This window comes from Engraulis encrasicolus, chromosome 5, assembly GCF_034702125.1.
Source record: "Engraulis encrasicolus isolate BLACKSEA-1 chromosome 5, IST_EnEncr_1.0, whole genome shotgun sequence".
Taxonomy (NCBI): Eukaryota; Metazoa; Chordata; class Actinopteri; order Clupeiformes; family Engraulidae; genus Engraulis; species Engraulis encrasicolus.
Window position 1 is genome coordinate 32,622,502 of NC_085861.1, and position 22,020 is coordinate 32,644,521.

At 43.4% G+C, this 22,020-nt stretch overlaps 1 protein-coding gene across 1 annotated transcript in view; it reads left to right on the forward strand.

The window, feature by feature from the left end:
* The window catches only part of lmtk3 (lemur tyrosine kinase 3), a 29,335-nt gene extending 7,544 nt beyond the window's left edge, over positions 1-21,791 (forward strand). Inside the window, exons 5-16 of the mRNA XM_063199866.1 lie at positions 1-96; positions 2,870-2,957; positions 4,720-4,868; positions 7,514-7,598; positions 7,872-7,993; positions 8,442-8,591; positions 9,008-15,665; positions 16,053-16,228; positions 18,294-18,436; positions 18,977-19,329; positions 19,472-19,550; positions 20,318-21,791. The exon at positions 1-96 is cut by the window's left edge and continues 23 nt beyond it. Of these exons, the coding sequence (XP_063055936.1) occupies positions 1-96; positions 2,870-2,957; positions 4,720-4,868; positions 7,514-7,598; positions 7,872-7,993; positions 8,442-8,591; positions 9,008-15,665; positions 16,053-16,228; positions 18,294-18,436; positions 18,977-19,329; positions 19,472-19,550; positions 20,318-20,448 (8,230 nt within the window). The 3' untranslated portion in view covers positions 20,449-21,791. The remainder of the gene's footprint in view (positions 97-2,869; positions 2,958-4,719; positions 4,869-7,513; positions 7,599-7,871; positions 7,994-8,441; positions 8,592-9,007; positions 15,666-16,052; positions 16,229-18,293; positions 18,437-18,976; positions 19,330-19,471; positions 19,551-20,317) is intronic.
* The last annotated feature ends 229 nt before the right edge of the window (positions 21,792-22,020 follow it).

Consider the following 22,020-nt stretch of genomic DNA (forward strand, 5'->3'; position numbering starts at 1 on the left):
GGAGTGTAGCTCGTCCCAGGCCGTGGTGAAGGAGCTGCGGGTGAATGCCAGCCCCCTGGAGCAGAGGAAGTTCCTGGCAGAGTCCGAACCCTACAGGTGAGACAGAGAGCAGGGAAACCCAGAGAGTGCATTACAATATGTGGCCTTGCCTCCTCCACTTGTGCTTGTCTCCTGGCCCCTCCTCCGTGGAGAAAACGATAAAGTTTCCCAGCTGTCAGCCTAGCCACAACAACTTTTGAGGGACTGTTTTTCATTCACCATCCCAATTGCAAATGAGAAAAAGACTCTACAATTGAGCTTTTGCAAGATATTTAAATATAATGCTGTTGTCAGTGATGTCATCATGACATAGATGTATTACTTCCTGGTACGAGGAGACAAGCACAAATGGAGGAGGCAAGGTCGCATATTGTAACGCACTCCCTGAGTGCATCTTAATATGGGACCTTGCCTCCTCCACTTGCCTCCTCCACTCGCTTCTTGTCATGATGACATCACTGACAACAGCATTATATTTCAATATCTTGCAAAAGCTCAATTGTAGAGTCTTTTTCTCGTTTGCAATTGTTATGGTGAATGAAAAACAGTCCCTCAAAAGTTGTTGTGGCTAGGCTGACAGCTGGGAAACTTTGTCGTTTTCTCCACGGAGGAGGGGCCAGGAGGCGGGGCGAGGAGACAAGCACAAATGGAGGAGGCAAGGTCGCATATTGTAACGCACTCCCTGAGTCCAGTCCTGTGGCTGCCATTTTTGCTTTGCCACGTGTGGCCTGGCACAGTCTCAGTAACTCCCTTGTTGTTGTTGTTGTCTGTGAGCTGTGCATTTTTGGTGAGCATATTATGATTCCTGAGGAAAGCCACATTTGTTGGACGTAAGGGTGTAGTGGTAAATTCTGAGGTGAGTCCACCGTGTGGGTATGTATTTGGTGACGAGATGCTATTAACTGAGGTGTTCCTGTGCAGTCCGCCACTTGAGGCTCGTTACCGCCACCTTCTGGTCAACGCTGCAGTTCGGGTATGGGGGGCACAGCGCGATACAGCTGAGCTAAAGGGCCAGTCCGATAGCTCAACGCCACTGATACTGTATGAAGCTTCAGGAGGGAGGTTTACTACCGTTCCATGCCACACGCTGCTAGTTGGCCTCCATTACTATGAACAGAGGCGGACATCTCAGGCTCAGGAAGTGAAAACCTTGTCACATATTTTATCCAGGTGATTCGTTGAACCAGCGAATCCTAATTACCACGGGATGGTACCAGGCAGAGAGAGTAGAGAGAGAGAGAGGTTCCATTGGCCCATTGTTTCCGGGTTCTATTATTGCAAGGGGGAGGGGGGGAAATCCCCCTTTAGGCAGACCTAGGCAGACCTAAGGACTGTTCTATTCAATGCTAGGAGTATTATGACACGCCCCTTTAGGCAGACCGGAACCTGGTCATGTTAGGTGCCCATAGCAACCTATTACATTGGCATATCTCTATATACTTAAAGAATCTCTGGTACCAGGTACCAGGTTCAAGCACATGATAAGCTAGTTAGTGAAATCACCTATGTTTTGGAGAACAGGAAGAAGGAATATAATGCAGGACTTCCTCTTTCGCGTCCCATATTTAGGGTGGATAAAATATTTAACTAATTAAACTTGATAGGGGGACACATACCTTTTCGGAAATCCGAGAGGCGGGAAAACAATGTGAAAACTTAATAAAACTTATTCTCCACTAAACCCCTCAAGTGCTTGCCATTTTGTCTCATCATGTTTTCCCCTGTTCAGTGTCAATAGCTAACTGGTAGCTAACTCTGTCAGCCATGAAGGATGGATAAGCATATTGATTACACCTGAGGATGCATACAGTGGTTCCCAAACTGGAGGTCGGGATGATGGGATCCCTAGGGGGGGTCGCACGGACATATTGAAGGGGGGCCGCGGACAAAAGGGACTTGTATTCACTTTAATAGATGTATTTGCTGTCCTGTGGGGCATTTTTTGTCCATTAATATTACTAGATTTTCCATTAATAGTTTGTCCGCTAATATTGCTAGGAATCCATTGCCAGGCCAAGACTATGGTGAGTGGATGGGGTGGGGGGTGGGGGGGTTGGGGGTTCACGAATATTTTCCAAAGTTCTATAGGGGGTCCCTGCTGAAAAAGTTTGGGAACCACTGCAGTAGCCTATACATCCACTGAGGCATTTATTGGTATACTGAGCTTTAATATTCAATTCCTATTTTGCTGATGGCTAATTAATGAGCTGAGGGGACTGACTTGTTTAATTACTGTACATTGTTTTATGGTGCCCTGTAAAGTTAGTAAATGCAAACAGCAGCATGCAGGCAGTTGCATAAGAGGAGGTGAGAGAGAGAGTGAGGAGGTTTCCTAAACTGGGTTTCTGTGTTCTCATGTGACCTATTTCTTGCATTTAAGTTTGAGTTTAATTACACCCAGCTAGCTGCCCCCCATCCTCTCTCTCTCTCTCTCTCTCTCTGCAGTTCTCCATCGTCCATTGCAGGCTGCTTAAGCTTCTTGTCTTCTTCTCTACTCGTCTACATCCTCTACCTGTCTTTCACTGACATTTCTTTGCTTTGAATGCTTTATTGTGTATAAATGCTTTATTGTGTTGACTTGAGTTATACTATGTTTTGCCTTCTATACAATGTGATTTTTTGTCAGTCTGTAAGTGGTCTCTTGTGTGCATTTTAGCACTATAAAGTGTTTGTTCATGTGCACCTGTGCTTTTGTGCGCTTGTTTGTGTGTGTTTGTGTGTGTATGTGTGTGATGGAAAGCGACGTTGAGTGAGTAACAGGGACAAAAATAGTCTCAGACTGAAATTTCATATCCTAATGCTGTCATTCTCTGATGTTTCTATATCTTAGGAGTCTACAGCATCCAAATATTCTGCAGTGTTTGGGCCAGTGCAGCGATGCCAACCCCTATCTCCTCGTTATGGAGTTCTGCCAACTGGTGAGGGAGCCTGCTACACACACACAAATCAACACCCGGCTCATATGACACTGTCTGCATGTAGTAATCCAGTTAACTCTTTATAGTATCGGCCACTCCCATGACGTCCTTTGTTACACTGAATTAAACACCTAAATATTAGTGTTGTCAACAATTATCGATTCGGCGATGCAATGCAATGCGGGGCATGGACAAGTCAATTCAATGCGGCAAGTTCCAGAATTGATACGGCAATTTTTTTAAGTTTCAGTTACTTCCGGGGATATTTCAGGAGCAAATGAATATTAAAATTAAATAAAAGAACTTCAAAGCATTGAAAACTGCAAGACTGATACAGAAAACAGCCAATAAAATGTTGCTCAGTATCTGACTACTTGTATTGCCTACATTTGCTTTGCTTTCAGTAGAAATGTAATGCATTGCAATGCATCGTAGAATTGAATGGAATCAAATCGCTACCTCCCGAATCGAATCGTGAGGGTGGTGCCAATGCACACCACTACTAAATATGCATGCATCTCCCATACCTGCTGATGCACACAAACACATCTGCTAGGGCTACATAATAGATTAGTTTGTAATTGAAATTAAATAATTAGTTAAGCGACCAGCTATAACACTACCTCCTTTAACAGGTCTCTTGCAGGACTGCTGCATTGTATCCCCTCAAGATGCAGATAAACACCATATTTCAAATTATCTACCACGATTGAATGTATCCCTTGGAGATGCATATGAACTTTTTTTTGCATACAGTCTCTGCTAGGGCTGTGCAATTGATCGATTTCTAATTGAATTTTGGCAGTGCTTGAAAATAATGTCATTAACTCTTTTTGTAACACCCTCTCGCCAGATGTTACTTGTTGCAATGTGGCATTGTATCTTTTAATTTAAATGTGCATTCGAACATGATATTTCATATGTGCTACAGCTACATAAGGGATTGTGTTTTTAGTCAATTTTATATTTAATAAAAAAATACATACATAAATACTGTATAATTGCAAATACAGAGCATGTAGAGGTCTTCAATCCAATGTTAGCTTGGTAAACCGACTTCTTGTCCTACACTTCTTGCAACATTTCATGGGTCTGGTTGCAAACCATCGACATCACCATCACTGACAAACACTGTCCTTTTTCTCTGATTGGTGCACTAAAGATCCTATGAGACTCAATCATAGCATTTAGAGCGCAGCCCGCTCATCTGTATGCAGAATACAGTTTACTGTGTTAAACCAACAAAGGTGCACTGTGTAGGATGGTGGCCAGAGTAGGTATTGCAACTCTGCTGCTCATTGACACCATGCGGCCTATTGCCCAATTTGATCTTTCCATGAATATTCACTAAATGATAAACTAATATTTATTAGTATGACCAAAGTAGGCTACCGTAAGTTTTGCTGTAAGTTCTTCTGGAAATTCAAAATGGCAAACATGGGGCAGATCAATCTTTTCATATATGAAATGTGCAATTTTCCCAGTCATAATGAATACTTAGAATTGAATGTTGGTGGTAAGCATTTGTGAAAAAGCATCATGAATTCTGGAAAGAAACTGCTAAGATTTTACACTGTGCATCGTTTTAGAGTTGAATTCAATGCTCTTCTAGTTGGTTCCGTTTTCCAAGTGTCGGCATTAACTATGTGAAAACAAGAGCAGTATGAGTGACAGGCTTTACCCAGCTAATCTCATTGTAGCACCAAGCCATTGACTTTTGAGTGACTCACGGCTCCACTTATCCCTCTTTAATGGTGTGCAGGGTGATCTGAAGAGGTACCTCAGGGCCCAGAGGAAGTCGGATGGCATGACCCCTGACCTTTTGAGCCGCGACCTCTTGACCCTGCAGCGGATGGCCTACGAGATCACCTCCGGCCTCCTGCATCTGCACGAGAACAACTACATCCACAGGTAGGACAGACTCACACCCCAGACTCACTGGTGTCCAGACTCTCAGAAACTAAAACACATATTAGTATTTTGTAGAACAAAGGAAATACATACTCCCCACTTCTGATGTAACAATCCGGCGCAACCAGTGCAGGTCTAAATCGTAAATAAAAAAAGAAGAAAGATCTGGTGCCACGCAGATGTCTATTTGCTGTTTTCAGTGAAAAAATAGACAATCTGTGTGGCACCAGATCGTTCTTCCCTTTTGCATATTAGTATTTGTTGAGAGAGAAGAGTAGTTGTTTCTGTTGGGAAATAACATAACACCTCAGGTGCTCATCGGTGTCCAGAAGAGCAAATTTTGAGTGTTAGAGACTACAAACCCCAACTCCGATGAAGTTGGGACGTTTGGTAAACAGTGAATAAAATCAAAATGCTATCATTTTCAAAACATTCAATCTATTCATTAGATGGAGAATAGTGAAAAGACAACATATTAAGTGTTAAAACCGAGAAAAAATATTGTTTTGGGGGACATATGTACTCATTTCTAATTTGATAAATCCAACACGTCTCAAAAGAGTTGGGACGGGGATCAGTGAAATTTAGTAAACATCCAAATAAGATAAAACAACAAAGAAGAACATTTCAAAATGAATTGTACTGACGGACAATATAGGTGTCCAGGTATAAGATCATCACAGAGAGGCTGAGTCACTCAGAATTAAAGATGCAAAGGGAATAATTACCATAGTTATTACATACATTTTTGAATTCCCTTTGATTTACCACGATTGAGTGTATATAAGACATATTTTTGTTAATAAAATCATTGTATAGGTTCATGACATCATGAAATATATATTGGCTGTAGTCTCACTCTAATTCCTGGAGTGCTAGGGCTATTGAAAATTGACCATATTAAGAACGCTTAATGCATGAAAATGATACAGGGGTGTACCATTCTCCTAAGCACCTGAGCTCACTTGAAATAGACCCAGAAGACATGGGAAACTGTCCTTTGCTTACAGAAGTCAGCAGAAGTTGTAGAAGTCCATTCTTTTTGACAATAATAGAGCATTGCACATCCTGTGCTACAGTGAAAATGGACCATCCAACTTGTGTTAGTGCTAGCTTCAAAAGTCAGCCTCCATGATGGCATGCGGATGCAGTAGTGCATTGGTTAAGATGTTCTCACTCATCTGTAGAGTTAAATACAGTGCTGAATGGTATAAATGGGTTTTAAACAGCATGAAAAGCCACTCATGCATTATATTTTGAAGGGAGATCTTCGATTACTGCCACATAGTAAGGTCAAATTGCATTCTCTACTATGTTTTAACAGTTTGGCTCCATCATAAGGACCAGCATGTGATAAAATGGCACACTGTAAGCACTACAGAAAGGAAAACATTGCAAAACATGACAAGGAATACACCCACCATTTAAGCTGGTGAAATCATGTCCAAGATAGGAATTAACACTGTTTTTTATATAAAATCATCTCATCGGTTAATGTATTTAACTGTTAAGTGTTGTCTTTTGTTTTGTTTTTAGTCTTCCTCGACATTTGCTGCCATTTATTGTCCCCGTCCCAACTCTTTTGAGACGTGTTGGATTTATCAAATTAGAAATAAGTACATATGTCCCCCAAAACAATATTTTTTCTCGGTTTTAACACTTAATATGTTGTCTTTTCACTATTCTCCATCTAATGAATAGATTGAGTGTTTTGAAAATGATAGCATTTTGATTTTATTCACTGTTTACCAAACGTCCCAACTTCATCGGAGTTGGGGTTAGTAGATCCAAGGAGTTGAAAGTCCATTATTCTAATGTATGGAACATTAAGCTGACAATTTTTTGGTCACGTGCAGCCCCCTCCACCTGGGCTATGGCTACTCTCTTACACCATATTAGTAGGCATATTTGTTTCAGCCAATTCACTTGTCAAGCTTTATTGTATAATTACACAGCTGACCAACAACACACACAAATTACACGGAACAGCACCCTGCAGATCTATCATCCTTCACCCCAAGTTGTAGCCACACAGCACCCTCAATCATCTCATCCCTTTAATGTCTTGGTGCATCTCAAATGCACCTTAGTCTTCTCTTCTGAAAATGCTGTTTTTAGCCTTATGTATTGCATTAAAGACCACCATTTGCTAAACCTCTTGCTCAGAACCCCAACATTTAATTCACTTGAGAATTCAGTACTCACATTAGGGAAATTAGATGTCATGGTGACCTCTCCCATACTCATCCCTCAAAGTCTTTGTAGGAAATGCATACATTATCAGATATATCAATCTACAGATAGATTCCCATTTCTGTGCAAGCTCCTGATTAGTTTATGCAGTTGGCTGTGCTCACTTATTTTCCATTTTAATTTAGCGGACAAAAGAGGGAAGGACTGCACCACAGACAGATTATTTTTGTTTTGCTGACATAATTTATCTCTGTGACAGCTGTGAGGCGGAGTTTAAGCATCCCAAAATAATATTTTACCGCCAAATTACACCTTGTTTGTCCTTGATCTTTACCAGGTCCAGCACAGTCTTCCAGGGAATCTTGTGTAACAGTTTTTCTTTCTTGTTGTCTATATTTTGTTCTTTCATTCTTGCATCCTATCAATTATTCTCTCTGTCTTCCCATAAACAGTGACCTGGCTCTGAGAAACTGCCTCTTGACTTCTGACTTGACAGTCAGAATAGGAGATTATGGGCTGTCCCACAACCACTATAAGGTATTACACCACTCGTCACACATCTACTTGGAAAAGATAATACATATTATATGCCATAAATCTGTATTACCTATTACCTTACAACCATACCTCCTTTCATTGTGTCTCCAGAAGCTTAGTGATTGCTTGCCAGGTTATCTACAGAAACATTCCATAATCCGTTTAAACAATGAATAGCTTTTCATCTGTGACAAGCATAAACCATATGAAATTTGAGCTTAAACATAACCATTGCCCCTAAGCGTCATCTAGTTCTAATCTCATTACTATTAGGAGGACTACTACTTGACTCCAGATAAGCTCTGGATTCCCCTTCGCTGGATCGCCCCAGAGCTGTTGGAGGAGTATCGGGGAAGTCTTATTGTCACGGATCAGACCAAGACCAGCAATGTCTGGTAGGAAACTATCTATCTATCTATCTCTCTCTCTGTGTGTGTGTCTGTCTGTCTGTCTGTCTGTCTGTCTGTCTGTCTGTCTGTCTATCTATCTATCTATCTATCTATCTATCTATCTATCTATCTATCTATCCATCCATCCATCCATCCATCCATCCATCCATCCATCCATCCATCCATCCATCCATCCATCCATCTATCTATCTATCTATCTATCTATCTATCTATCTATCTATCTATCTATCTATCTATCTATCTATCTATCTATCTGTCTGTCTGTCTGTCTGTCTGTCTGTCTGTCTGTCTGTCTGTATCTCTGTCTGTCTGCATGCCTCCCTGTCTAATTGTACTTCAGTTTGCCTGTCTGTCTACCTGAATGTCCTTGTGTCTGTCACTGACTGCACCTGTTCCTTGCTGATGAATGTCCCCTGTCTCCTTCTCACCGCAGGTCTCTTGGTGTGGTGATCTGGGAGCTGTTTGAGTTTGGCTCCCAGCCCCACAGGCACCTGAGTGACGATGAGGTGCTCACCTTCGTCATCCGCGAGCGCCAGATCACCCTGGCCCAGCCCCGCCTCAAGCTCTCGCACGCAGACTACTGGTCAGTGCTGCTCTCTAGTCACACAGCACAAATGAGTACCATTCATTACATACGTACCATTCATTACATACAGTGGTGTAGTCTACGTAGAACGCAGGTATACAGAGTATACCCACTTCTAAATTTCAGGGATTTCAGTATACCCACTTAAAATTGATGGATCCATTATTTTGAATAGCACAAATGTATACACTATACCCACTTCAAAAAATGCTCAAATATTCAGTATTCCCACCATAAAAAAGTAGACTACACCACTGATTACATACGTACATTGTACGCAATGGTGTACAATGGGGGAACAAAATATACTTAAAAATACACATTTACAACAAATTAAGAATATGTCAAATTTATACATTTTACTACGTTTTGAAATAATAATCATGTATTCACTTTGCTTTTGGTTTGTTTAGGTATGAGGTCATGCAGTCATGCTGGCTGCAGGCGTCCCAGCGCCCATCAGTCGCTGAAATTTTCCTCCTGCTCTCGTCCCTCTTAGCAGCAGAGCGCGGCGTGAGCCGCAGGAGCGTGGGGGAAGAGGAGGAGGAAGAAGAAGAGTACGACGAGGAGAGTGGCAGGGGGAGGAGAGGGGAGAGTGAGGATTCCTTCGAAAGGCGGTGGGACTCCCTTCGTCCACCGGCCTTTCAGACGGCCGCTGGGGACAGACAGAGGGAGAGGGAGTACAGCAGGGATGATGGCTACCGGGCTAATGCTAGCTCTTTTCCTCTACTAGACCCTGTAGGAAACAGCATCACACCTTCCTCGTCTGAGCTTGATGACATCCTAACCGTGACGGAGACCAGCAAAGGGTTAAACTTTGAGTACTTCTGGGAGAAAGCCCATGGGAGGAGGGGCTACAAACCTCTCCCTCCACCCCAGCCAATCCCCACTCCCAACTCAACGCACAGGCAGTCCTTGGACACCCCCACGGTCGTCCCGGTGATCAGCGCCCGTAGCCCGTCTCTTGCAAGCGAATATTACATTAGACTTGAAGAGCACACGCCCCAGGACAAATCCCCCACGCTTAAAGGCAAAGCTCCCAGTCATAGGACAGGCACCAGTCCTCAAGGAGACATGGAGCTTGTGGAGATTCAGAGAGGATTTCTTGGAAAGGAAGACAAAGGCCATACGATACAAACTGTCAGGTCGAGTGAAGTACAGATTCTTGTCGCCAACACAGGCGTGGTGGAGTCCAGAAAGGAGAGCAGCAGCAGCAGGCTTATGGACTTTACGGTGGTTGACCTTGATGAGAGGCCAAACGAGAGGGAGGGCAAGCCAAAGCAGTCCCGCGGTTATCAAGCACCGGTGCTTCCCCCGAAACCCAGAACCGTCCCACCGACCGCTGGTAACCAACTTCACTCCCGTCCTCTGCCAGCACCCCCTGTTGGGTACCACCGACCCATTGGATTGGGTCACTACCCCGGCTCCTACCCTCTTGGCAAGGGAGGAAGCAATTCAATGCCAAAGCCAACCTTTGACCATTTAGGACTGCACCGCCATCGCCAAACCATGCCCCCCTCACCGTCACTGTCTCCCTCCATACCGCCATCCTCTGGGGGCCTCCCCATATACCCCGCACCCCAAATGTGCCCCCCACCTCTCCCACCCCATTACAGAGCCCATTCAGCCCCATATTACCCTGGTGAACCTTACATTAGCCGCTATAGTTCCTTGCACTTAAGAAGAGACCCCCTATCCTGTGATGAAAAGAGGCTCCTTGATAAAGGCTTAACACGTTCCCGGTCTATGTACAATTCAAGAGGCGCTTCAGACCCCCAGTCGAGAGACACAGAATCTCCTCCTGATCACATAGACTCCCCTTTTTCGAAAATGATACGTTCTCAGTCCACAATTCCTACGATAGAAAGACATTCCTCCTCCAGCCCATCCTTCTCGGATGAGGACGATTCGCCGTTCGAGTCTCCAACCCGAGTCCCTGGAGGAACCACGATCCAGCACACCAGCCTGATGGACGACCCGGACCCTGCCACTGCCGAACTGATGTCCCGGGGAATGAAGCGCACACAGTCCCGCCTCACCACCATTCTGCCCGCCATATGGCGCGAAGACGAGGAGAGGAGGGAGAGAGCAGAGGCAGCAAGGAAGTCACCCATGCATCTGTTTCTAACCGAAATCTCTAGTGAGTCCACCGACTCCAAAACAGACTCCAAAATAGATGAGACAACATGGAGCCCTGGCAGTCAGCCAAGAGGTGAACAGAAGATGGAGAGAGAGTCACTTGGAAACATCAATTTTCCCTTAAGGGGAATGCGTCGTTCCAGGTCCCTTGTGACTGAGCTCGGTTCTGCAGCAAGAACTTGGGAAAGAGACTTTGTGACGAGCGGAGACTTCAAGAGAGGTTCAGTGAAGAGGGACTTGTTCCTTACCGAGATCAACACAGACAGGCGGGACAGTGAAGACCTAGATGAAGACACCAGCTACGACAGGTCTCAATCTAATCTCTCTGGGCTGCCGACGTATGCTGAGGCTGAGGAGGCTCTGTCTAGAGGCATGAGGAGATCCCAGTCTCTACTATCGGAAATGTCTGACAAGACCGAAGACGAGCCCCGGAGGAGAGGAGAAATGACCAGGGAAGAATTCCTGAAAGAGATCCAGTCTGCTGAGACATTCCTCACGGAGATCATAACCAGACAACGCAAGCAGGACGAAGAAGCTCTGGCCTCCACACCACCTACTTCACCCGAGTACGAGTCCATATGCATTGACCCAGAAGCCGGTCAGACCATAACATTCCAGTCCGAAAAGGCAAGTGCAGAGACGAGTCATACCCCGACTGTTGCAAAAGAGGCCATTTATGCTCAAGTAACCAAGCGGGCCAAGAGAAGTGAAATTAAAGTTGCCATGCGTCCAGAAATTCCAATTCTACAAATAGGTTCTCAAAACTATGCTGCCAAACTGGACCGTAAAAGCACCAGCCCTGATATACCCTGCCCTCCTGATTCGGAGAATGACATTGCTCTTGGCAAAAACACAGTGAGCCCTCATTCTCCATCAAACCATGAAACTATTGTCAAACCCAGCAGCTTGGATTTAAATGGCCTTCTTCCTGACAAACAGCTGTCCGGTGTAAAAGAGCATTCAGCTTCACCGAAGGATTTCACAGATTCTAAAGTGACACAGTCAGGTACTGAAGCTGACAGTCAGACACAACAGTCAATGGAAGACAAGCAGAGTATATACTTACAAGAATCTCACTTGTATGTAAAAAGTGACTTGAGCACAAATGCTTCAAAAGAGAATGACGGTAGAAACCTGCATCAGCCCTTTACTCATGAGAAAACAGAAATCAATAAAGAATTTACACCAGAATACCCTCAAAGTCCTTCAAACCCTCAAAGCACCAGTGAATGGGAGCAGTTGTACACTGAGGCAGGTATGATAAGTAATGAGGGCAGTGTTGCACAACCTGATGACCCAACAATGATAGTCAAAGAGGGTACTGAAACTGAAACTGAAAGCACTGTAGAGCACACAGATTTCCCCAGGTCACCCCCTTGTGTGTCACCAAATACTACAGCCAAACTAGCTCATCTAAGAGACAACAATGATGTACTTACAAACAATTCAATGTCACCTATTCCTAGCCTATCTTTGGCTGTAAAGCCAGATTCTGATCAGGGATTATCAAGTCAAGAAACAGTTCCAGATTCTTGTATCCTGTCACTAACCTCAACAAGACAGGCCAACCATCAGATGCAGAGAGATTCTTCTTTTCCTTCATTTGCCTCCACCCAGCACACGCCTACAGACTCCACCTTCTCTCCTCTAACCTCCAACCTGCAGACCCCAACAGACTCAAGTTTCTCCCCTCTAGCGTCCACACTGCAGACACCAACAGACTCTGCCTTCTCAGCCCTTACGTCTGCCTCTAGCTCGACAGATTGTCTGACATCTGGAGATCTGTCACTGAGTGGTGGGACAAGTGGTGGCTGGAGAGTACTTGGCACAGAGACTCCCCACAGGGACTCGGCTTACTTCTCTGACAGTGACTGGGAGTCTGGAGAGGGTTTAGCAAGGAGAGTAGTTGTAGATGTAATGGGACTGAGTCGTCCACTTAACATCAACCGAGTAGGGGAAAAGGCAGCGTTGATGGGCATTGAGGAGAAACTGGAGATAGATGATGACAAGGGACATAATGTCACCAGGCAGGATGATGCCATTGTTGATATGGTGGAGGAGGAGGAGAACAGCAAGATAAATGATGAAGGAAAACAGAACAGACGGTCTGAAGGTATGAAGAATAACAGAGATAATATTACAGAGAAGAATTTGATTGTCTCTGGGCACAATGATAGCGAAAGCACAGTCTTAGCAGACAGACAATGTGTAGTCTCAGAACTAGGCCACAATGGACAGTTATCTAAAGATACTGAAAGTAAAGGAAGTGCAGAGTATATTGCTAAGTTGTTCTCGACATTGGATGATGAACCTTTCCAAGGTTTTCCATATGGCTGTAACAGCCAGCTTAATTTTGAAGTATTTGGACAAATTGACAAAACAGAAATAGCGCAAATAGCCCAAATTCAGGAAAATAAACTGGTGACATCAACAGCAGACTCAAAACTGCAGCCTCAACAAGATACAGAGTTTAAGCAGCTGGTAGATGAAGAAGTCAATGAATTGTCATCAGAAGCCTGCAAAGTTACCACAAGTTCAGCACCGGAGGAGTTAAATTGTGGAACGGAGCAAGATGAACTACTAAGGCCAGAAAGCACAGATCCTGACAACAGTGAATCTAGGCTATCTAGGTTTTACAATATTCACACGAGTGATTCAAACTCCAGTACGAGTAGGCAAGTCAGCTTCCAGGATCACACAAGTGAGTCAAAGGAACATGCCCCAAGTTCCCTCTTCTCTGAGAGAAGTGTTACCGTACCCACTCGGGAGGACAGTCATTCATTTGAAATGCAGATTGATGATGCAAATGAGCTTGGCCTGAGGAACCTTGGCTACTTAGAAGACACAGACGAGGAAAAGAAAACAGCCAAGTCAGAGAGCGAGAGGCAGCTGGCTGCTGGGGAGCTGGGCTTTTCAGTGAAAGAGGTATCTCGAGGTGAGACACATGCTTCGGATGCACAAAGTGAGTCCTCGGGCTCAGGACAACTTGGTGTAAACACCAGCAATGGAGAGGCTAGAGAGCTGGAACTCAAGTCCCAGGAACTTTGGAACACCATGGAGGAGGTGGAGGGGTCCAGGGAGTTTGTCAGGGGGGAGTTAGACTGCCATCGCTTCCAACAAGAGGACTTGCACCTCTGGCCAGCCGAAAACGACCAGTGGGCATCTGCAGAGTCACGTAGGCCTGAGGCAGAGCTCGGCTCAGAGTTCTTCCCAAGTTTCTGCAAAAATGCCTGGGAAGAGAAGAATGGGCTCGTCAGGGGCAGGGAATTCTGGGACAACGAAGCTAATGATGAGCTAGCTGAGAGTGAGCCTCATCCAATGGCAGACGAGACACATGAGGAAGATTCTAACGATGAAAGACAAGGACAGACTGCCCATGCTGAATTGAGATCAGTATCCTCTGAGCAGACACCAATAGGCCAGGAATGTGCAGACCAGCACAACCGCATTCAGGATGCAGATATACAGCAGGATGAAAATATTGAAAACCTTGACCAAGACAATATTGCTGACTGTGGTGGAGCAGTGTCAGAAATAGAGATTGAAAATGTAGAGACCCCAGAACTAGAACTGACCAGCTCTGTCAAACTCCAGAGACACACACCCCCTGCTGAGGACAGCGATACATCAGTCCAAAAGTACCAAGGATTCAACATCATTCTGGGAGATAATGGAATGGAGGAGAATCAAAATTTTAACAGGTTCAAAGAGAATCATGTAGCAAGTCCTGTGAGTGGGACTGAGGAGCTGCACCCGCTTAGGTCATATATCAATGAGAGCATTTTTGGTGCATCAGCGTTTGAAACTGAGCCAAGGAGTCAAATTCCTGGTTCTGAAAAAAACAGAGAATCATCCGTTGAGATTGAGAATCGTAGTGGCTGCATAGAGGATTCAGAAGACCACGATTGCCAGCCAGTTAAAAGAAAGAATACTGGGGATGGGGTCTTTGAAGATGTTAGGGAAGAGAGCAGGTCTGATTCTCCATCATGTCCCAGTCTCACAAACACTTCAGACCCTTGCAAGATGCACAGCAGTGACACGCAGTGTTTGCTGTCCGATTTAGTGTCAGAGGATATAATTAATTCTGTGCCCCCATCTCTTTCACAAAATGACAAGTGTCCAAGCCCCAGCACACCCAATTTCCCCAACGTTGTGCACCATATAGAGATCAAGGTGACCTCTGACAGTGACATTGGCTTGGATAGTTCTGGTGCAGGCCTTGGTACCAGGCGGGAACAAGAGCTAACAATTTCGCCAAAAAGTGTTCCTGCCATTGTCCTACCACAAGAATCTCCAGCCGTTAGCACCCTTAGCAAAGGAATCTCTGCAAATATCGGTGTCCTTCCTTTGCAAAGGATAGAATCGCATGACCTGAACGAAGGGCACAACCACAAAGATGGAAACAGCGTTTGTGAAGCTGCAAATAATGTGATCCTCTCCGAGAAAGCCCAACAGTCGCAGCTCTCGCTCGGTTCATTCAATGCCATCCCTGAACTGATGATCTCCGAGTGGAAAGACCTGGAGGAGGAACAGCTGGAAGACTTTGAGAAACTAGAGCAGCTCTGTTGCATCTCTGGGGATGAGGATTCCCTCGGAGATCTGTTCCTGGGCAATTTGGAGCTTCTGGAGTCTCTGAAAAAGACACCAGAGCAGAAACCGAAGAGCAAGACTGACACTAATGATCGATCCTCAGATGAGGAAGAAGATTCCAGAAGATGTGAAATCATGAAGAATGCCGAGAGGCTGGGAGGCCACCATGCTTCAAGTCAATATGATAGCCCTGATAGTTCTTGGGGAAAGCAGCCATCACCAGATGTTGACAGAAGGTCTCAACACAGCACACCAAACCTGTCGCCAAGTCATATTGGAGATGGCGCAAAGGGACAGCAGTCCCTATCAACGCTGCCAACCAAGAATGGCCTCATGATGCAGGCAAGTGAATTAACATTAACCTTCCGAGTGAAGAAATTCAGTCACACTGTAATTGTAATGAATTTGCTCCTTTAGTTAACACATGTTAGTTTACTATACTGTAATGTCACAATACATACGCAAATGGTTAGTCAACATGTAGGGTCATTACCTACTGTAGTCACACATGCTGGTACACTCAAAATTAGGTACGGACAACAATTGAAATCAACCATGCCATTTTTTCAGCATTTTTAAAGAAAATTACCTAAAGTGGTTTGTAGAGTTTTTTATATCCTGGAGGACATAGCATTTAATACATTTAGCATGTATTAATAAGCTAGACCATGGGGCATGGCATACGAGAATACAACATTTTTCAATGTTTGGTTTTGTCATCTTATTCAGGTGTGTGAAGAGAGGCTGCAGTACTCTCTGTCTGAGGATGTGAAGACCAACGTCCTCTGGGGCCCCACGGTCAGCGTGACGGACAGTGTAGTCCTGCGACCATGGGGAGACACCGCTGCGAATGAGCAGGGGGAAGAGGAGGGTCACTCCTCCAGTGAAACGCAGACCACCACGAGGTGAGTGTAGAACTTACTTTTGTCAAAACTATGGTAGAAACATGCAAAGTACTACATATACAGAAGTTGCCAGTATGAATGATGGTCTTATACAGTGCCCTCCATAATTATTGGCACCCCTGGTTGAGATGTGTTAAAAGCCTTAAAATAAATTCAGTGTTTATTGCAGAAGAATACTGTCACACTGAAAATTGTAGGAAAATGTAGCCTTCAACTCAAATGAATTGTAAGAAAATAAAAAAATCCCTGACTGAAAAATAATTATTTTTCATTAAATCACCTGTTCCACAATTATTGGCACCCTTAACAATTCACAGGAAATAAATATAATTGAAGCATTTCTGTCATTTCTACAGTAGTTTACAAAGTTTACCAGAGTATGTAGGAACATTTAATTAGTAATTCATCACTTCCTGTTTCCCTGGGGTATAAATATGACGTGACACCAAGGCCATTTCTCTTATCCACTCTTAAACATGGGAAAGACAAAGGAACACAGCATACAAGTGAGGCAGATGTGCGTCGACCTTCACAGGTCAGGCAGAGGCTACCAGAAGATTGCCACTCAACTGCAGCTGCCCATATCCACTGTGAGAGGAATAATTAAGAAGTTCAAAACAACTGGAACAGTGGTAAACAAGCCTGGACGAGGACCCAAGTTTATTTTGCCACCACGCACAGTGAGGAGGATGGTAAGAGAAATCAAAAGATCTCCAAAGCTCACTGTTACAGAATTACAACAAATGGTAGCATCCTGGGGTCACAAAGTCTCCAAATCAACCATCAGGCGCTGTCTACACGCCAACAAGCTGTTTGGGAGGCATGCACGGAGAAAACCTTTCCTCACTCACAATCATAAACGCAAGCGTCTGGAGTTCGCCAAGCGGTATTGGGGCTTCAACTGGGACCGTGTGCTTTGGTCAGATGAGACCTAGATTGAGCTTTTTGGCAACAAACACTCTAAGTGGGTCTGGCGTACCACGAAAGATGCGCATGCTGAAAAGCACCTCATACCCACTGTGAAGTATGGGGGTGGGTCAGTGATGCTGTGGGGCTGTTTCGCTTCCAAAGGCCCTGGGAACCTTGTTAGGGTGCATGGCATCATGAATGCTTTGAAATACCAGGATATTTTAAATCAAAATCTGTTGCCCTCTGCCCGAAAGCTGAAGCTGGGTCGTCACTGGGTCTTTCAGCAAGACAATGACCCTAAACATATGGCCAAATCTACACAGAAATGGTTCACCAGACACAAAATCAAGCTCCTCCCATGGCCATCTCAGTCCCCTGACCTCAACCCCATTGAGAACCTGTGGGGTGAGCTGAAGAGGAGAGTACAGAGGAGAGGACCCAGGTCTCTGGATGATTTAGAGAGATTCTGCAAAGAGGAATGGCTGAAGATCCCTCTTTCTGTCTTTTCCCATCTAGTGAAACATTATAGGAGAAGATTAGGTGGTGTTTTGTTGGCAAAAGGGGGTTGTACAAAATATTAACACCAGGGGTGCTAATAATTGTGACACACATTATTTGATGTCAAATAATTATTTCTTTATGTGGGATTTTTTCCCCACTGAATAAATGCACTTGTATTGAAGGTTGGATTTTTCTCTTTTTTTCCATTAAGGTCCCATATTATTTAGAAAAAAAAATAAATAATTGGAAGCTAAAAAACACATCTCAACCAGGGGTGCCAATAATTATGGAGGGCACTGTATTTGATTGCAGATGGTTTGGAAAAAGCACACACAAGTGAAACATTGTACAATATGTTGAATGCGTTAGCATTTGTCATTGTTGTTCTATTTATTGACTCAGAGGGCCTGAGCAAAAGTTCCAATGTGCTTGGACTACTAGCGTGCACACAAATGACAAATAAAGAGAAACTTCAGTTACATAGCTTGTGGCTATCCCCAAAATGTGAAGGCCCAAACAGTAGGCTCATTGTTGAAGGTGGTTTCTTCAAGCAGTCGACCCAATGCAGCACTCTCCTCTTCTTCTTTTTTGACAAATAAAGAGCTTTGACTTTTTACTTTGACCTTGACTAAAGCCTGTATGTGTTGACCTATAGCAAAGAGAGTGAACCCCTCAGTGTTGAAGCGTCTCTGCTGGAGAAAGAGGCCTTGGACATGCCACTGGAGCCTCCAGTTGTGCTTGAGCAGCCTGAGATGGTTCCCAACCCCTCAACACCTGCCGCAAACCAAGCCATGAAAGGTACCCCTGAAAGGACTTCACCCACGGAAGCAAAACAAAGCTGAAATCTTTCCAGTAGTATTGCTTGTTTCAAATGCTGAAGCAAGATAGCGGCGCTTACTAGAGATGTATGATGAAGATGATTTAAGTGTCAAAAAAAGAACATAATTCACATTTGTATACAGTAGCTGTGTGATGATATGTCTCTGTAGATGGTCCAATATTTCCTGAACTCTTGTAACACTCTGTTGGACAAAACTCAATAGAGGCTATTTTTGGAAAGTGCAATAGTATAATTGCAACATTAGAGTCAGTGTACTTCTGCCCCTGTGAAAAGGGGATTACTGTATCTTGGCATAGTTTCAATGCTGGCTCTGTATTTGTGCTCAGTCCAAATAGTCTTTTTTTGCCCATCAGTTTTTGTAGTGTAGTGCTATCGATGTGTTATCTAATGTGCAATTTTACTTTTTAAGATTTTGGCACCGAACCAGCAGCAAAAATCTCACAGCAACAATCTCTTGTCTTTTGCACCATACGTCACCATACCATCCTCTCTTGCAGCTAAATTGGCTCGTCTCTCCCTTTCCTTGCCTCCGCTCGCTCTCTCCCTCCCTCTCTCCCCCAATCCCAAGGTAGGCTTTTGGGAGGGGGGCGACGGCAGCAGGGACGGGAGAGGTGGGAGGAGGAGGGGGTTACCGACAGGAGGTGATCCCTACGATGACGAGGACGAAGAGGAGGAGCAGGACGATGAGGCATCCAGGAGGGTGATAGTTGTCACGGAAACCGACGTTGATAAGAGAGTGGGGCTGAGGAGTCTGCTTAAGTCGCCACGGGAACAAGCAGACAAAGAGAACAGGGACAGGGGCAGGAATGTGTCCTTTTTTGATGATGTCACAGTCTACCTCTTTGATCAGGTACACTGAATATTGATGCTGTTGTTAACAAGATGTGCCCAGGCCTACTGTTTGTGATGTTGCCAGGCAAACACTATTTGTTTATAGCATCCGCTGTTTTATAACATCTAATTTTATATTTTTGTAACATTATATCTTCAAGGAAACACCAACCAATGAGCTTGGCTCATGCTCTACACCCACGAGTCCAACTGCACCAGGAAAATCTCCCTTTGGATTGGGTGAGTATGACTAAGCAAAAACATTCATATGACAACGTATACGTAGATATCTTGAAATCGCAGTTCAGGTATCTTCTAAATTTTGAATGAAACGTTATAGTTATAGTTCTAGATCATATCAGTGGGCTTTTTCATGCAGTGCGAGCTCTGTTTAGTACATGAAATTTAAATGTGTGAGGAAAGAACCAATGGTTTGTAATGTATTATGAGTTTTGAGTCATTTCACTAAAGAAATTCTACAGCATCCTACAAGGAATTCACATATTCATTATTGTTGGGGGCGGTTTGATTTAAGAAGAGTGCCGGACTGTTGTTTTTTTCCTGGGCTAAAATTAGGCACTGCCTCCAACCCTGAGAACTTCAAAGCTACTTTTTGGAGTAATATAATTATTTTCCAAGTCTTTATTTTTTAACTTGGGAAATGTTGCAAGTGCAGCATTTCAGGGTGACTCATTGAAGAATGAAGAAATAAGATTGAATAATGGGAAATAAGAGACATGTAAAGGGAAAAATGTAGACCAACATATAGAATTCAACATAGTAAAATACAACTGTCAGAACTTGATAATGAATGAATCAATCAATTAATGAATGAATGAATGAATGAAAGAGCGAATGAGCTAATCAATCAATCCATCGAGTCACATGGACATCCCGATAGGAAAAGGGACAAATCTCTTTGAAATACCACACCATGCGTTACTACACGTGACGGTCCATTCATGCACCTACAGAACACTTGTCAATTTTTTTTGTGATTGCACCAGGTTCGAGCAAGGCGGGCAAGAGCAGAGACAAAAGCCAGGTCACCACAAAGGCCAGGTCACCCACAGGCTCCTCTCGCGTGACATCATCCCGTTTCTCTGTCACCCCTGCTGACGATCCGCACCTCGTGTAGTGATACCATTCCCTCATGTCAGTGAGCAAACGTTCAGAACTATGGATGGTCTTACTGTATATTATTATTCAGCAACCAAGATACCAACCCCACCACTCCAACGACTCCACCAAGCAGTACTAATGCCACTAACCTCTGCTACCGTACTTTATAACCGAGACAACACAAAGACTCCTGTTACCACTGAGGACTGGAGGTTACAATCCAGGTTTTTGCTCGCAAGCAGGACTTTCTGATTTGTTGTTGGTCTGTCTCAACGTCCCTCGACACCATGTTTGGGGGAACTGCACCTATATTAGAGATCAGTATGTGACAGTTAACTTAACTCACATTGCAGGAGAGTCTGGAGCCTGCCCATTCTCTGATAGACTTAACAGCTATGCAATGGGAGTCTCCTTGTGTTACCAGCTTGTATTTTTGAGCTTCTGAATATTTGTATTTCAAGGCACTTTCTTTCCCCCTCCATTACGTGTGAGCTTGAATTACTATAACTTGCATTTGTATATTTGTTCTCATGGCAGTCTGGCGTCTATGTTGGCTTGAACTGAGAAAGGGAACATGACTATAAAAAAGTGCAGTACTCTGGTCATTTGTATAAATTAGTGACTCTTAACAGGTGTATACATGCCGCATCATTTATGAGCTATTTATTTTAGATGTATTCTTAGAATGCACGCAAAAATAATGAACATGACTCCATGACATGTTATTTTGTTATTTATTTATGTTTTTTATTTATTTATTTATTTGTTTATTTATTATTGTATTTATTCATTTATGCATTTCTTCACTTATGCATTAGCTTATTTAATTGTTTTTTTTTTTTTTTTTAAATTACATCTCTATAAGGACTGCATAATGATCTTGAATCATATTATTTTTGAGATATTGCATTTGCCAATTCAGACCTCTTTTGGTCTGAGAGTTCTCTTCAACAAAAGTACAGTAAAATATTTCCCCATATCTTTTCAATGCATTGACTCCTTTTACATTAATTATAGTCTTTTGTAGCTGTCAGCTGTCGCTATGTACAAAATGTGTGTCTTCTTGTGTCTGTTACCATTATTATTTTACTTTTTTAGTAAAGCTGACCATTTCTTTCCCATATTTTATTTTAAGTAATGTAGCTTAGCATGACAAAAAAGAGATTTGCAAATATGAGTATAAGTTTTCTTACCTACTCATTAATTTTGTACACTTCTCCATTGTAGGTTTAGTTCCAGCATTTGTTCAGTCTGTTACAGCGTCAGTTTGATATTGTATTGTTTAAATAACAAATCTCATGACACTGTATAAAACTGGGGAAATAAAAAAACATGAAAACTGTGAAACATTTATGGATCTGTTTGATGACAATAAATTGTACTGTCTTATAATTTAGTGTTTAGAGTTTTCTTGCCTGCTCATATGCAAGATGTTTAATCAAGGAGGTCTACATTGTGTTAAATACGTATATAGTATAAAATGCATTGCAAATACATATAAAACACAATATTAGGTGGTATTGTATTATGCGCACAAGATGTTTTTTTTCTTGACATCTTGACTCACCTTACAAGGCCAACCATTTCC